The sequence below is a fragment of the Drosophila willistoni genome (genome assembly GCF_018902025.1).
Source record: "Drosophila willistoni isolate 14030-0811.24 chromosome 2R unlocalized genomic scaffold, UCI_dwil_1.1 Seg200, whole genome shotgun sequence".
NCBI classification, from domain to species: Eukaryota; Metazoa; Arthropoda; class Insecta; order Diptera; family Drosophilidae; genus Drosophila; species Drosophila willistoni.
In genome coordinates, this window is record NW_025814051.1 from 2,999,135 (window position 1) to 3,015,923 (window position 16,789).

The following is a 16,789-nucleotide window of genomic DNA, read 5'->3' on the forward strand; positions in this document are numbered from 1 at the left end:
ATTAGGTGGTAGCTGCATCCATATCAAATACTAATGTATGTACATATGCAAAATTAAACAAATTAACAGAACAAACAAAATGTACATTAATTAATGTCTAGCATTTATTTATTTATTTTCCGCGATAATGTGCGTGCAATTTAGTCAATGCCCCGGCCAATCCTAATTAGGTGTAATGAAAAGCTTGGCAGGGATTTATGGCCAACACCCACATGAAGTGCCCCCCTTCGCCCACCTCTCTACTAGTGTACATAGTGTGGGGCGGTGCGGTCTTATGGGATGAGTGGGTCGGTGGTTTATCTACATATTTGATTCCTGTCGAAAATGTCAATAGAAGTTTCTAGAATTTCAGTTGACCTAAATGCAAGTAAATAGTTGGCATAGCATTGATCATTATTCATATGCACATTTGCATTACTGCAAATTTATATTGAACATTAATTTGTGAAATGAATCATCTCTGTTTTATTTTATAAATCATTAAAGAGATAGGCAAAAACATTATTAAATAGTCTTCTCTAGAGTTGTTGACTACTTCTTTCGTCCCGAATCACTTCATTTTCATTTTTATTGTCGACTTTCATTCATTCATTCAATACACACAATATTAACACACATTTTGTTTTTGTAAGCGAAAGAGTTTTAACTACTTAAAGGATACTTTATAAATTTGTAATTAACCATTAACTAAAGGAGATAACAGTTTTAATTCAAAAAGCAGTTTAGTTCAATCAGCTTTTCAAATTGGTTGACTATAGTCAAGTCTTCGACTTGTTGTTTCACCCCTAAATTCAAAAACAATTGAAAATTGTTGTGTGGCTTAGCAAATTAAAGTAAATCTCATCTTTAAATGTGTCTCATAAATAAAATATGTAAGGATTAATCCAATTCAAGTTTAAAAGTCTCTAATTTAAATTGTTGGCAACTTTATTGATTTGTTTTTGCCAGAAGTGCCATTAAAACCTTGAAAACAAATTTATAGCTTTTTAATAACTAAATAATAACTAAACTCTGAGTCATTAGTAATTAAACATATTACATATGTATGTATATATTCACAGATTATGGTGAATGGTTTTAAGTATTGAAAATGTTGTCCAACGAGCATTGACCACACAGGTTAAAAAATCTATTCCATAACTTACAGCAATTTGCACAACAATAAGTCACCAATGTTGAGCTAAGTAATTATTCTCTTTAATGGAAGATCTTTAAATAAATCTTTATTTCTATGCCTATTTGAAATGGTCATATAAATTTTTGCTTACTTATCATTGCCCCCAAAACTGTGCTAAGGTTTTTTGCTCAACAAACGATGTACTCTATGGTTGCTATAAATTTTATACATTTCTTCACAATGTCTGGGGTAATAATAAAACATTGAACCCATCGACAAAATGATAGGTATAAATAGCATTTTGCAGCTATCAAATAGACAAACAATTGCCACCAGCTGCAGAAAGAAGAGAGAAGTTTGCGTGTTTTGGTAGCAGAAGCAGCAGCAGCAGGAAAAAACCATCAATTGTTTTGTCAATATTTTGCACCAATTTGCCTATCGACAGGCATTATCAGTGGGTTTAGTGGGTAGATGGGGGAAAAATGGCAAATGGAGTGTGCGAATGGCGACTAGAGAGTGTGGGTCACTAAACTCTTTATTCGATGAAAACAAAAACAAAAAAACACATCAGGGAATGACGAAATATTCGGAATTAAAAATGCCCAAAGTGTAACCAAAAGTTTTCCAATTGAAGGCGCACCCGCACACACACAGAGAGAGATGGAAAAACCGTTAGAGCCGCACCGAGAGGAACTCGACTTGACGTTGATGAAGGTTTTCCCAGCAAACAAACAATAACAACAACGAACAGCAGCACCAAACAACTCAAACTTGGCCCGGGGGCTGTTGTTTTGGGGTGTCATTGAACTTAATTTTGTTTTTCTTTTGCCATCCTCAAATATTCCTCAATCGCCTACCACCCATTGCTTTATATTTTTATTTATTTGTGTACTTTATGCTACCGATATGAACGAGTGTGTGTATATATATTGCCAAAGGGCCAGCAGCAAGTTGTTGACTTGCTTATACACTCATCGACCTCCATTCTTCACACTTTTCTCCCTCCTCCCCCCCTCGATGTGTATTATGAACAATTTTTATGACCAAAAAGCTGTTGTCCATGAAAAGAAGGAAAGAAAAAAAACTCAAAAAAGTGTAAGAAAATATCTACACAATTCAAATCGAAGTTCGAAGAAAAAAAACACCAACTTGGGTCCAACCAACTTCCCAAAACCGAAATTAATAATTTAGAAATATATATAAAAAAATTAAAAAGTTAAGAGTAACGACAGGAGAATATCCTGTGAGTATATAACCACATTTTATAGCTGCTTTTGTAAAAGTTTGTGCAAGAAAGGGTAAAACTAGAACTAGATTGACTATGAGATACCCTGCAACAAGTAGATTGTTCATAAATTCTTAGAGTATTTAGTTTAGGTAAGCATTTAGAAAGCTTTGATTCAAGTTTTATATTTAAGAAATAAAATTATTTGAAGAAAAAAATTCGTAGTAAATAGAATTCCAAATGAAAACCTTTGTGTGAGAGAAAGGAAAGTTGTTAAAGAAAATTGTTAATCCTAGAATTGGCCTTTTAACCCAAAAAGTCATCTTCTGAGTTTAATGAGCCAATTATTACTCAAATTTGAACTAAAACATATGAAATATTGAAAAACACTAAACAGTCGTTTGTCTGCTGTTGCGGCTATTTTCATTCTTCATATTGTTTAGCCTAGACTAGTTTCTACTTAAATTTTATACTCTGATAGATTTGGATCGATAGAGATTAAATGGTACTTATAACCATGGAGTTATCTTTGTTAAAAAGTACCATTAAAAGTTCTGATACCAGTTTTGCCCCTTAGGCCGCTTAATTTGGTCGCATTTTGTTAGCCTTTTAGTCAATAACTAACCTTAAAAATCTTTTCATTTTTTGTTTCAGTGAAAACGTTTCTGAAATGATATAAAATATCTATCAAGGAATATAATTATCTATCAAGGAACACTGTCTTAAATGATTTGAATGAATCTTTGGGAATTAGATTTTTAATCGTTAAACTTGCCAATCCTCAGGCTTACACATAATAATCTGACCATGAGTATATGGAATTAACCTTGTTCCACATAAGTACATACATTCAAAATTCTACTTTATTAAAATAGTTTCTTACTTCCTGACAAGTTTAATATACCCTTATTTAACTATTGCCCAACAAGGTATGTCAAGCAAAAAAAAAAAAGTTCTTCGCCTTCATGTCTTGGCGGAATTTTTGGGCGAAATTGCTCAGCACTTTTTCTCTTTTGCAAATTTCATAAACAGAAGTGGCAAAAGAAAAACGAAAACCAACTTTCAGTGACCTTTTTCAATATTTTATGCGTTGTTTTTCCGTTTGTATACTTGGATTTCTTTTTATTTTTTGGTGTTCTGTCAAAGTCAAACGTAAAAGTTCAGCATCACTAAAAATCAACAGTGCTTGTCAAACTGTAGTTTACTGTGCTTTAAATTTTTAATACCTATAAAGTGACACAACGAAAAAAAAAATTAAGATGGAAAAAACCGCACGCACACATACATACATACACACAGAAAACAATTTGACATATAAGTAAATATAATTTTTGCTTTAGCTAAAAGCACTAACAATAATAGCAACAGAAAAAAAGAACAACAACAACAGCAACACGAACAACAACAATGACAAGCTAAAGCAATTAGTTTAATGTAATTCCCATCCAGAGATGAAGCTTGACAAAGTTTTATGTACCACAAATGAAATTATAGTCGGCAAACACACCTACACACACACACAAATATACACATAACGCACATATATATATATACAGCCACAGGCTGTCGCTGCAATTTACGCGTCGACGACAACAAGGACGAAAGAACAAAAAAAATGCGATACAACACTGTTTCGCTCCTAAAAGCGTGCTATACATTTTGGCCGCCTTCCTGATGCCTGACTTTACCTTTTGCTTCTTCTACTTTTGAGAAGCCATAGAGTCCTTATCTTTCTGCTCTCACCTGCTTCGTTTCGCTTTTAAACATTTTAAGGAGACTGCGACAGAGAGATGCTGTCATGCACATTAACCAAATAGCTGGCGCCTTGATTTGATTATCATGTATTTTATTTTGGTTCTTTTTTGTCTTATACGTGTGTATATGTATGTGTACCTGAAAAAGAAAGAGAGAGAGAAAGAAAAAGATTGCCGTTTGACAAGCTACTTCCGCAATTGCCAACACAAAGACAGGACCAGTAGTCAAGGACTTTCCATATAACCAAAAGGGTTTTGTTTTATACACTTTCGATAAGATGCAATTGTCCCAATGGTTTCTATTAACAAAAAGATGGGTTTTTGTTTATATCAAATTAAATTGCAAATTAACAAAGCTCTTTTGAAGTGTTAATCTAGAGATGTGCCGAAGCTCTTCTATAGTTAAAACCTAAATAAAAGATCTATTGCAGTCTTTTTCTTTTAAAAATGATTTTCTGTAAAATGTCTTTATACTGCCAAATTTTTTTGTGAATGTTGAATCCTATTGCTTTATAAGGGATTTCAAATGACTCCAAATTCTGTTTTAAAAATAGAACTGCAAGAAATAAATACCTAATTTTCAGAAATTTGATTTTTAGAAGCTCGAACTTGATAGTCGACTACTACAACAACAACAAACTAGTTCTGGGCATTATTTTTCAAATATGTATTTCCATATGGCCAATACACATGGATGTTGCAGGATTTTAGTCGAACACGAATAATGTACTTAGAAATTCATAAATTCCTTTTTCAAAAGTTAGAGACTTGATAACATTGTTTTAATAAAAATATTATATATAGGTACATACTTGGTTTGCGGTCAATTAATGTTTTATAAAGTCAGTTATTGTAACCTATGACTTGCATCAAGACAAAAAAAAAACTTGAACGAAGCTTTTTAAAACTGCTTTATTCGTGTACTTATGAACACGTATTATTTATGTACATATATATGTATATTAAATTTACAGACTTAAAAGTTCCGTCGGGATCCTTAATAAACACAACTTTTGAGCTACCTAAGCAAAACTAATTGAACTCCTGCCGCAATAGTTTAATAGCCCACAAAAAGGTTGCTAAAAACTTGTAAAAATATCTCAACTCATTGTAAAAATTTAAAAGATTGGTGAGAGTATCTAGATGTAAGTTTACAAAAAGTTTAAAATTGCCCTTCTTTGTGATGCGTTCATACATCTTACAGTTAGCCTTTTTTGGGGGTCGGTGGCAAAGCAAAACATATTTTGACTGGTACTTTGATTTATGCCTCTTTTTAGCCTTCAGTGGGGTGAGGTGGAAAAAGAAGGTTGAGTAGGTTAGTAGAGGGGAAAGATGGCAGGCAAAACCATTTTGTTCTGGTTCTGTCGCATGCATGATTCATGGTACTCTCCTGCGTTGGCATTTTTTTTTACCCCTCCTCTTGTGCCCCTCCGTCTCTTGGCCTTTGTGTTGTTGTTTGAACAGGAGGAAAACAGAAGAGTGGGGTGTGGGGAAGAGGGTATGCCAGAAAGTCACTTCAAATCAGTGTGTTGCCGCTGTGATTTCCGTTCCATTCTCAAGCAAAACACCAGCCCACCCCCTACCACCCATACCATTCAGTTTTCCAGTTTCCAACCACCCAACCACCCTGGGGTACATCTGCAAATTGCCTGCAATAAATTTTTTGCCCGTTTCCCATAAAACACTTAAAACGATTTGCAAAAAGAAAATGGAAGAAAAAAATGAAATGGAAAAAAAAAATCGAAAATTCGAGCTGAACGCCATCCTACGCATTTTTCATTTCTCCTGTTCTGCTCCTGTTGTTCATGTCGTTATATAAGTGATAACAATTCTCTCCAAACAAAATGAAAATGCTTAATTACTTCCTTTGCTCGTACGTCTGCTTAATATTTATGATGTACAAAACTTAATTTCAAATGGAAAATGGCTAAATAAATTGGCAAAATTCAATAAACAAAGAATCAAAACACAAGAATCAAAAACAAACGACTTCCTTTTGCGCGCAAAGTTTGCGAAATCTATATACACACATCTAGACACACATTTATATATACACACACATATGTTTAGAAATATGTAAAACCAAATATGTGTACTCGAAACTTTTGTTGGTATTCGTAATATAGCAGAGGCGGTTTTTCTTACTTTTTGCAGATACAAAGGGCTCTTTAAATGATATTATTTAATACTTATTATACCCTTGCAAAAAGAATATATTAATTTTGGTCAGAAGTGTGCAACGCATAGAAGGAAGCATCTCCGACCATATAAAGTATATATATTCTTGATCAGCACGACGAGACGAGTTCAAATAGCCATGTCCGTCCGTCCGTCCGTCCGTCCGTCTGGATCAACACAAACTCCTCCTAGACCGTAAGAGCTACAGAGCTGAAATTTTGCATGTAGGCTTGTATATACTGCAGGCGTTGTATATTTCGGATTCAGCCGGATCGGATCACTATATCACGAACAGTGACTTTTCTTAATAACTTCGTTATTTTCTGAGCTATTGTCGTGAAATTTAATATTAGTGAGTTAATTACACATATTAATGCCAAATTTGATCAAGATCGGGTGACTATATCATATAGCTCCCATAGGAACAATTTTTCGAAAACAGTGACTTTTGTCAATAACTTCGTTACTTTTGACGCGATTGCTTTCAAATTAAACATTTGTTAGTTTAAGACAAAATATGGCTTAGTTTATTTGTTAAATTGTACGAAATGCAAGTAACTGAATAAGCCTTTATAAAAAGATAAGCAGAGAATCAAAGAAATAACTAAAAGTATTCATAGTTGTCACAACCAAAAAGGTTTGTCCAGTTTAAAATAATATTGCGCTTGAAAAGGTCTTAAAGGACTTAAAAATGACTTTCAACTGAAACTTTATATAATAGAACCTTTTCGTTACTAGAGTTAATTATTTTAAGGACCAAGTCAATTTAAAAACCTTTAGATTTCGGCCCTGGTTGAAACTAAAAGTTTTTTTTGTAGCTTTTTCAGTTTTGTATATGTTTGCATTTGCCTTAAGGAATTTTAGCTAAAAATTGGTTATGCCTTGGCCCAAAAGAAATTATAATAGAATTAGTTTCGCAGTCACGTGTGTGCATTGTGTGTGTGTGTGTGAGAGTTTGTGTGTGGGTGAGTGAATAATTCTATATACAAAGTATATTTCTACTGTCATTTCCCATCTGCCATGCGGTTAGTCTAAGTGGATTATGAAGACACACATACTGCAGGGAAAATAACTAAAAGCAGCTGCTAGAAACTTTTTCCTTTAACTTAAACTTTCTTTAATTATTTTACATTCTGCCTTTGAGCTTAAAATTAATATAATTGAAATCATTTTTTTCTTTACGATAGAGAGAATGTTGCTTGAGTAAAGTGATTCCATTTTTAGCTTGTCAAAGGTTAAAATTGAAAATCTTTTTGCTTGCCAAATTAGCAAAACAATTTTTGTTCTTGTTTTGCTTCCTTCCCTTTAGTTGTTTCTTTTTTTTTATGATTTTTCTTGATTTTTTTCTCGTTTCGTTGCATAAATGAAATGCAACACAATGGAATGAACGAAATCCTAAAAATAGACAAACAATGGTGTGCGCCGTATACGTAGAGAGGAGAAAAACTTTGAATGAGCTAACCCAAACTGAATGGACAAACGGTTGAATGAAACGAAAAAAAAGGTTGCCTGACCTTTTTCTTGTTGGGTTTGACCAGAGCAGCAGCAAGGCGAGACAAAAGCTTGGCACAATGCTTACATATTCTCAACGAATCGCTAATCAAGCTGAGTGGAGCGTTTTCTTCTTTTGGTTCATTAGCAAATTTGTCAGACAGCCAGTCTGTTGAAAAGTAATATGAGAAATAATGATTGCTTTTACCAAGGAATAGAATGGGTAGACGATGTAAGGAATCGTTAGTTTTTGGATATTTTTCAGTTAAATAAGGAGAAGGCGCAAGTTTTAATAATAGAAACTAGATATAAGCTGACCTAAGGTTAATAAATCTTACGTATACATATATAAGATCTTTAACTATAGACAGTATAAAACGTAGCAAGTTATCTGTATAGCTATTTCAAGAATCACCAAGAACACATTTTTTCAGCAGCCTTTACAAAGATTCCGGAGACGCAATGTCCTCAGGGTGTCCCCCCTTTAAATGTGATTTGATGACATCTTTTTCTTTATAGATTACAATGAGCTGGGTTTAAGGTTATTCATATCTTAAAAGATTTTTACTTAATTTTATAAACATTTCTAATAAAAAACTAAATCCATTCATTTTCGATTTCAGCAGCATACTTTCGTGCACAAAACCAATTTTAATTTTACATTTTGCTTAACTAACAAAGTGGAACCAAAAATTTTGATAACGACAATCTCACACACACTCACTCCCTCTCTCTTTTATTCTATTTCTAGTCGGTGGAACGCAACGCCAGCAAAATTTTAATCAAGCCATTCCAAAACAAGAAACGGCAAACGAAGCGAAGCCCGCAGAATGCATCCGATGCAAGTCAACTGCGGCATGGATATAGCATTGCACTAATTGAAGTCGAGATCCTAGGGACCAAAGTACCATGGACTACTCGTCGTCATTTGTATGCAAAGCAAAAGCAATAGCACCAGGAGAAACGAAAATGCAGAACAGCGGCTAAGCGGGAAGTCCACAAGCTGCATTTAAGCCAAACAAACACAACCACAAGAAGCAAAAAATAAAAAGCAACAAGAAAAAAAAGGAAACGCAAAATCACTTTAGATTTATATAGGCAAAAGAAGAAGGAGCTTCAGGATGATGAGTGCAGGTGGAACGTATATATCCACAGCGAGTGTGGAAGTGCCACAGGCTTTGCAGGATGGCGAGAAATTTGTTAAATGGGATGATGTGAGTAACTAATAAAAATTTGTAAAACGACAACATTTTGCCTAATTATCAAAAATTAGATTTTATTGTTCATATGCAAAATGGTAATGTTAAATTGATTATTCCTTAATATTCTCTTGAATCCATTTCGTATAATTGGAGACGCGAGTGTAAACCGAAGGCAGCTTAGTAGTGACGCAAGGTGTATATCCCCAAGAAACAATGCCAATCAACTGATAAGTGTCATCGGGTTTCATGCTGACCAAAGGACCACCACTATCGCCATTGCAGGCGCCATCAGCGGTTCCAGCGTTGTGGGTGCAAATGTTACACTCATCCAGGCTAGAGGTAGATGGCAATTCTGCCTTGCAGGTTGGGAAATCCAAGACAGTGACATTCAAAGTCTGCAACTTCTTCGCCAGAGCACCAGAATTGTCTCGACCCCAGCCAAAGAGAACACCATCATCAATAGCCTGCAATTGCAATGTTGGCAAAGCGATGGCAGCTACTGGCAAGCTACCATCACGAGCAACAGCCGTCAGATCTAGGGGCTCGTCCAGGTGGATCAAGGCAATATCGTGGGGTCCAACACCACCGCCATAACTTTCATGGACTTTCGACTTCGAGAGATAGGCTCTTACTCTCTGAGTTGTCGTCTGGTCTGTGTAGTCATGGGCACCGGCCACAACATAAAAAACATTGTAAATCATACAGTGGCCGGCAGTTAAAACAGTGTTCGCATTAATAATAGAGCCACCACAGAAATGTGAACCCGATTCGGTCTGTAGTGAGACAATGAAGGGTGCAGCTCCTGGCTCAGCCTCTTGTCCATTGATAATGCGACCCTCCGGGAATCCTGGCTTGGCAATTATATTGGCACTAACTGTGGCCACAGCCAGCGCAAAAAGAACCACAAATTGTTTCATGTTGAATTTTCAAATTAGTTATGATGTTGCTACTAGCAAAATCAATGCTTTTTATAGGCCACCAATTTCAATCATAAAACGAAATCGTTATCGTTATCGGTAGTCAAGATTTACAGCCCTGACCCAGCGTTATTAATATTATTAGCAAAATCAAATTTGTCCTTTCAACGAACTGGCCATAAAGATGCACTCGGCTTCATTAGCTGATAATTTCATCAATCAAACAATGAAGTGCAGTAGTCCCTCAAAATCAGTCTATGACCTGGATATTCGTAACTGATATAGACTATATATTTGATTCTATATCTCGAGTTTGCACACTTGTAATTCACACAAAACAGTAGCTAATATATTAATAGCCATTATCTTTATGAGCCAGCACACGATCGAACAACCAAATGTTTAAAAGGCGCCTTATTCTTTTAGCTAGAAGCGTCTGTCAGTAGACCTTAACAGAGACATAGATATTTGTCTATTACATATAGTTTGGTAACTAATAGGTCAAGAAAGTTTAATAATTCGTTTTGATTACGAAGCTATAATTGCAAGTTAGTTCAAGTCATCATATTTAACAAGTTTGTTTTCTTTTATTTTTTTTGAATTTCAATTGATAAGCTATCAAATAATACTAACTTGTGTGAAAGTTTTACGATCGATTCGTTGAAATATGAAAAAAACTGATTGCCTACAATAACAGCTGCACTAAGTAAAACATTTGAAAGACTTTAAAAAGTGCCCAAACAATTAACTTTGTGTTCATTTATACATTTTTCACAAATTTGGATTACCTTTTATTTCAAATTAGCTTATTTTAACAAGTCGTGGCTAACATCATTATTATAATAATAAAAACATTTATAATCTTATCAATTTAAGAGCTTAAAAGAAGATACTGCATGAACTTTTTTGAAGAACTTAATAATTTTGTCTATCGATAAACAATCCCAAAATGCACTCCAGATATGTTTAAGTAATGTCTTTCAATTGACTTATGACCCTTTCACATTCCGTTCGTATGGTTGTACGATCGCTCTTTAAATATTTTGTACACTTTCAATACATTGACAAAAGTCTCAGACTTAGATTCAATTTAATCCGTTTTCCAAAATTCGACAACTATTTCTACCGAAGTTATTGACAGCAATAATTGGCTGCATGATACTCTTAACTCTCAATGCTTATATTTTTGGGTTACTTCCGCTTGCCCCGTTTTTAAGGAGTTTCGGGTTATTCAAAAGTTATTATCATTTGTCACCATTTGGTGTAATTTGATTGAACCCTTTTCAAAGAATTTAAAATTGTTAAAAAACTTAAACAATTCAAAACGAAATTAGAATTTATCTGTATCGATAAACAACATAACCAACCACTGTTGCATTAAAGTTTGCTCCCTCACCTAAAAACATTTTAATTTTGATTTTATTTCTTCAACTTGGCCCACAGTCTTAGCAACATTTATTAGCAACATCGTCTAAGCAACATCCATTTAAGCAATGCAAGTTGGAAAAGCTTACCCAAAACCCCAACCCCAATAACACTTGACCAGTTGTCGGAAACTTTACTATCAATCGTGATAAGACCACTTAGTATATACTTTGGCTGTGATTGGGTAAACACAGGAGCTCTCGAAACTCAAGAAGGCACACGCCCTCAAAAAGCTAAGTCGAACTGCGTTTCTTTTTATAGGAATTAAGACTATCATGGATCATAAATTCAAAGACTAGCATCAACTCGTTCTAATCCTATTGGTAATAGCCTCGAATGTGTTTTAATCAATAGCCGTATATTAAACGGTTTGATCACATGACTTTTAGCTACTATTAAAATGACAAGGGAATATCGTGTTTAATTGTTTCTGGATATACTTTGATTTATTGCATTAAGGATACATCCGGTTTTTAGTACAGAATGTAGTAAGCACTCTGGATCTTAGAGATCCAATCGACATAGGCAGACACCCTGGTGTACACAGATGGGAGGTTGGCCAAACCGCAGGGAATGTATCCCCAGGAAACCACACCGATCAGCTCGGAAGCAGCGTTTTCCTGCTCAACAACCAATGGGCCACCAGAGTCACCGTTGCAGGCAGAGATGCTTTGTTCCAATGAGGCAGAACAAATATTGCTTTCAACCAGAGGAGCAGTGTCGGGAAGAGCTTCTTTGCATTCACTAAAGTTGACAATTTCGGTGGTCACAGTCTGCAAGGTCTTGGCGGCAGTCAAGACATATGATTTAGGTTGACCCCAGCCATACAGATGGGTCTCGCCGTTGTGCTTTTCCTCACGGGTGGGCAGAGTAGCGGGGCTAACCCATTCGTTGAAAATGAATGGCTCGCTAACATGGAGCAAAGCAATATCGTAGGGTCCAACACCGCCGGTGTATTGCTCATGGACACGGCCAAAATCAATCAGACGCTGCTGGGTGAGCTCATCAACCTCGGCGCGAGTGTGCAGACCAGCAATGGCGCTCATGTTAACCGGGTTGGAGATGCAGTGAGCAGCAGTAACGATCCAATCCTTGTTGATGATGGTTCCACCACAGATGTGCGAGTGCTTAGCGAAATTGGTGGCCAGTGAGACAATGTAGGGAGCACTGTGGGGTTCAGCTTCTGTGCCGTTGATCACGAATCCAGTTGCGAAACTGGGAATGATCTTAGCCAAGTTCTCAGTCAGCTTGCCACCATGGGCACTGACAGCCAAAATGGCTACAATTGCCACTACAGAAAGTACCTTCATTCTGATCGATTGAATAGTATGTTATGATCTCTTAAACTATCCTACTGGCGACTTATATAGTCGTCTGGCAGGTCGTTAGCACGTCAAACTAAATCCATAGATTAGGAGATAGATTTATGAATTAGATTAGAAGTCCCGCCAAAGGTGATTAGAAATCTATCATCATTGTCGTCGTCGTTTTGCGATAAGGGTCGAGGTTCTTTTGGGTTCAGGTTGGCGTGCCCTTGAAAAGGTGTGAAAAACCCTTTTGAATTTCACACACACACGCACACGTGGTAGGCGCGCTTCAGGGGCCATAATTATAGCTAAGCGTAATGTGTGTACTCAGGTGTCGCCATTGTCGGGGTCAGTCGGCCGTGCAAGGACGTCCCGTGCCCAGGACGCAAAGGATGCTAAAAATACGTGTGCGTACATGGGCCACTGGACAGAGAGATTCGCAGATGCTTAGCCAATTAAAAGTTAATTTCATTGAGCGAGTTTACCATGCCGACCATGGCCACCTGGCCACGTTAATCACATGTTTGGGTAAACAAAAACTTAAAACAAAAAAAAAACACAAAGGAGTAATCTGAGAGATGTGGGCGGGGAACAATTTCACAGCGGGAAAAGCCCAAAAAAATAAAAACATGTGGTCTAAATTCCATTTCAAAAATCGAGCAACTAAGCAATGTCTTATTTGTGAGTATGTTTGAATAGTAATTCTTCTCTCCGAGAATCAAGACATAAATTTTAAATGCATCATAAAACGACCATTCATTTCTAATACCATTTGTAGTATAAACGAACCAATCGTGAGTTTAATGAATGAATTATGATACCCCAGAATGTTCCATAGGCTTATGTATTTTCAATTATCATCATACAAAAATTATTAAGCTTTCCAATCAAATTAATTGCGGGAAATTATTATTGTAGATAACGATTGCAAAATAAACGAAAATATGTATGTTGTCATTTTATAAATTTGTATTTTGCGTTCTCCTAATAGAAACAGAAAGTTTTATCACCGATTGCTAAAGGCACCTTATTATCTCCAATTATTTTAATATCAAGAAGTTGCAGATTTTCGTATCTCTTTTTTAAAGAAATTCCTCTTTAATATCACATTGCTTATCTGAATGGTAATCCGACTTCTAGATTAAATCCCAAACATTTATTTAGCATCTGTTATCGATTTCCAATAAAAGGGTTGCCAGGTTTAACAAATAATAATTCTCTTTTGTGAACAAATTCTCAAAATTTATACAAAAGAAGTTCTTTCTCAATAAAATAAAGAAAGAAAAACATAATTCGAAATATTTCTTCAAATATTATCCCTGTGTTTTATTGTTAAATAATGTCTACACTGAATCTGTACATGAATTCTTAATTGAAATATTGATTGTCTGTTCCGAGAAAATTGGAATTAGTTTTCCAACTAATTTCATGAGATTGGAAAATGGGAAGCTGTTTAATATTCAAAAGAGCAAAATGTAATCAAAGTTGAACTATAAAGTTCCTTAACAAAAGGCAGTCGTTGAGCGGCTAGATTATCAATCAATCGTTGCTATTGCTTTCATAAGATATACATAAATTTTAGTGTCTGTCTAAGATATTTGGGATCGCAGATAGTTCTGAATTTGTATTTATATAAAATGGAAGAATGGTCCAATAATTTGCTGTTCATATGATGCAGACAAAGAGATAATAACAATTAGAAATGAGGCAAGGACTCAATTTAGAAACATTTAACATGGCATTCTTTTTTTGGGGTATTAATTTTTACTACACTTCGAACCCGTTAATCGGTAACGAGTTAAAGTCTGCTCATTTGGGGGAAATTCTCTCTGCATGCCGTTATCAGTAAAAAGCTTTTAGTCCACTATAAAAAGCAAAGCGACTGAACGGCAACACTTCAGATATTTTATAGTTGTCGTCCAATTCTGTGGTATTACGTATACGTCATGTTGTCATTGCGTCTTTGTGTAGTTTTATTACCGCTTTTGGCACTTGCTGGCGCCATTAATGTACCACAGCAGCAGCTGTCTGTCGATATACCACTCGAAAATCTGCTGCAAAAGTTCAAGGACAATCACTTGAATACGAATACAGTTACCCATGTGATCGAAAAAATCCTAGAAAAGGTCAAGGCTGATCAGGGTCAGGAGGAGGCTAGCCTCTCGAGTGTGGATATTGAACCGTACATCATTGACGGTTACCAGGTTCAGGGTGTAGACAATGCCCCACATTTGGTATCTATGAGTATGAGCTCTGTGGCCTATGCTCATTTCTGTGCTGGATCAATAATTTTCAAGAGCTGGGTTCTTACTGCCGCCCATTGTGTCGAGGAGTTGTCTCAATTGAATGGTGGTATCATTGGTACTCCCATCTATGCCGGCATCACCAATCGCTCCAATGTGACCGGAGCCCAGATACGCGAGGTGGACTTTGCCTCCATTCATCGTTCGTTTACTGGCGTTGCCGGAAGCGCTGATATAGCCCTGCTCCATGTATCTCAACCATTTGTACTGTCGGCACGAGTACAACCGATTACCTTGCCAGACAACAACGAAGACTATAGCAATAAAACCACAATCGCCTATGGCTGGGGTCTAACCGATGTCGATGGCGATGAGTATTCCAAGGAGTTGCAATATGCCTTTGCTCCGCTATTAAGCAGTTCCGATTGTGCTGGGAAAATGGCCTCAGATGCTCCACTCACTACCAGCCAAGTGTGCGCCCAGATTAAGGTCTGCTATGGTGATGGTGGTACTCCTCTTGTCTACTGGCCCATCGATGGACCCGCTGAACTGGTTGGTCTGGGCTCATGGAGTTATATGCCCTGTGGTTATGGCAATCGCCCAGCAGTATTCACTTCAGTTTCCTCATATGTTAGTTGGATATTGCAAGTGATTTCAGCTTACTATCAATTGAACAAGTAGATTTTTTGCGTAATCAAAATGATTGTAATGCATTAAAGTAACCAAAAAAAAAACAGAAAAAAGAAGAAAAACAAGTTGTTCGAGTGTATCAGTTAGAAGTTATCTTATCACATTCGTCTGCTATGAATCTAAAAGCGTATTTTACTCGTGGGTCAGCTAATAATACGTCGATAAGCGGACGTATAATAGCCCAAATTGTTCTATTATTTATGATGCCCGATCGTACCGATAGTGTGTATGGAACTATAATACGCTGAGTAACAGCAAAAACCTTCACATTGGCACGGACACCTTTAGCACCACCACCACCACCACCACATACAACCACCATGTGTCACAGGTGTGTCACCACCATCATGAGGATGGCATCAATCTTCATTCTTAGGACGACAACAACATCTTTGACAGACGTTGACTTATTTAATTTTCTGGCCTTATTTAAAGAGCTCTTAACTGGAAAATTGAAAGTTTTGCAAGTCTTCTTCTTGATTCGCCAGGTACAAGTTTCTGTACAAAATGTGTTACATATTTTATAAGATAATTTGCATGTAGTTTTGCCAAGCATCACCAGCAGCTGTTTAAGCTCATTTCAGTAATCCCCAATGGTATTTGCATATGAGAAATGTGAGGCGAAGAGTGGAGAAAAGTAAGGGAGGAGTCGTAACTCGTATTATCGTTGCCAGTAAGCATGATTGACAATAGAAATGGTGTGTGACAATCATCACATAGCACTGTGTGTGCTATGTGTATGTATCCATGACACAGCTGCTTGGAATTTATTCCTGTTTCCTCTATACTATCATTTCTTTTTCCTTTTTTTATATCTACAGGCCCTGCCCTGCCGCCTTCCTTGCCCACATCTGTAACATCAATTGAATTATGCATGTAATCGCTCTTATCCTAAACTCATATACACATCGACAGACACACACACACACACACATTGAGTTGTTTTAATATTTGAAAAGCATGTCAAGTGCCAGTCAGTCACATTCAGAGTCAAAGTCGTGGTCCCAAGTTGAGCTGAATACTTTTTTGCATTTTTATTTTCCCTTATACATATATTGAAATCAAATTAACGCCGATTTTGCTCTCCATGGTTGGTTGTTTGGGGTTGCCAGCTCAATTAGTTTACAGTTTAATTAGACAAACTGCGAGAATCAACAAGACAGGGTAAAGGAAGAAGACATCAAGTGGGGAATTGGGTCTCCAATTAGCGCTGGGCTCTACCCTTTTTTTGTTGTGTGTT

The 16,789-nt window shown here is 36.3% G+C and overlaps 4 protein-coding genes across 10 annotated transcripts in view; 2 read left to right on the plus strand and 2 right to left on the minus strand.

Moving 5' to 3' along the window:
* LOC6641658 (1-phosphatidylinositol 4,5-bisphosphate phosphodiesterase classes I and II) overlaps positions 1 to 16,789 on the plus strand; it is a 58,979-nt gene that overhangs the window by 13,077 nt on the left and 29,113 nt on the right. For 5 of the 7 annotated variants that reach the window (XM_015178534.3, XM_002064471.4, XM_015178533.3 and 2 more), the window contains exon 2: positions 8,517 to 8,979. In XM_015178534.3, coding sequence (XP_015034020.1) covers positions 8,887 to 8,979 — 93 coding nt within the window. In that variant the 5' untranslated portion in view covers positions 8,517 to 8,886. Of the gene's footprint in view, positions 1 to 8,516; positions 8,980 to 15,848; positions 16,038 to 16,789 lie in introns of those variants that run through there. The other 2 variants (XM_047010986.1, XM_023175443.2) reach the window with 2 other exon arrangements.
* On the minus strand, positions 9,030 to 9,884 carry LOC6641661 (lectizyme). The gene has a single exon (XM_002064474.3). The coding sequence runs from the start codon at positions 9,882 to 9,884 to the stop codon at positions 9,078 to 9,080; it is 807 nt and encodes a 268-aa protein (XP_002064510.1). The 3' UTR covers positions 9,030 to 9,077.
* Positions 11,729 to 12,629, minus strand: LOC6641660 (lectizyme). Its single transcript, XM_002064473.3, has one exon. The coding sequence runs from the start codon at positions 12,617 to 12,619 to the stop codon at positions 11,783 to 11,785; it is 837 nt and encodes a 278-aa protein (XP_002064509.1). The 5' UTR covers positions 12,620 to 12,629; the 3' UTR covers positions 11,729 to 11,782.
* LOC26529979 (trypsin) lies at positions 14,548 to 15,594 on the plus strand. The gene has a single exon (XM_015178579.3). It carries the CDS (start codon positions 14,563 to 14,565, stop codon positions 15,538 to 15,540), a length of 978 nt encoding a protein of 325 aa, XP_015034065.1. The 5' UTR covers positions 14,548 to 14,562; the 3' UTR covers positions 15,541 to 15,594.

What these genes read in the sequence shown, in the direction of transcription:
- LOC26529979 (XM_015178579.3), top strand. Translation starts at nt 14,563, where the DNA reads ATGTTGTCATTGCGTCTTTGTGTAGTTTTATTACCGCTTTTGGCACTT.
- LOC6641661 (XM_002064474.3), bottom strand. Translation starts at nt 9,884, where the DNA reads ATGAAACAATTTGTGGTTCTTTTTGCGCTGGCTGTGGCCACAGTTAGT.
- LOC6641660 (XM_002064473.3), bottom strand. Translation starts at nt 12,619, where the DNA reads ATGAAGGTACTTTCTGTAGTGGCAATTGTAGCCATTTTGGCTGTCAGT.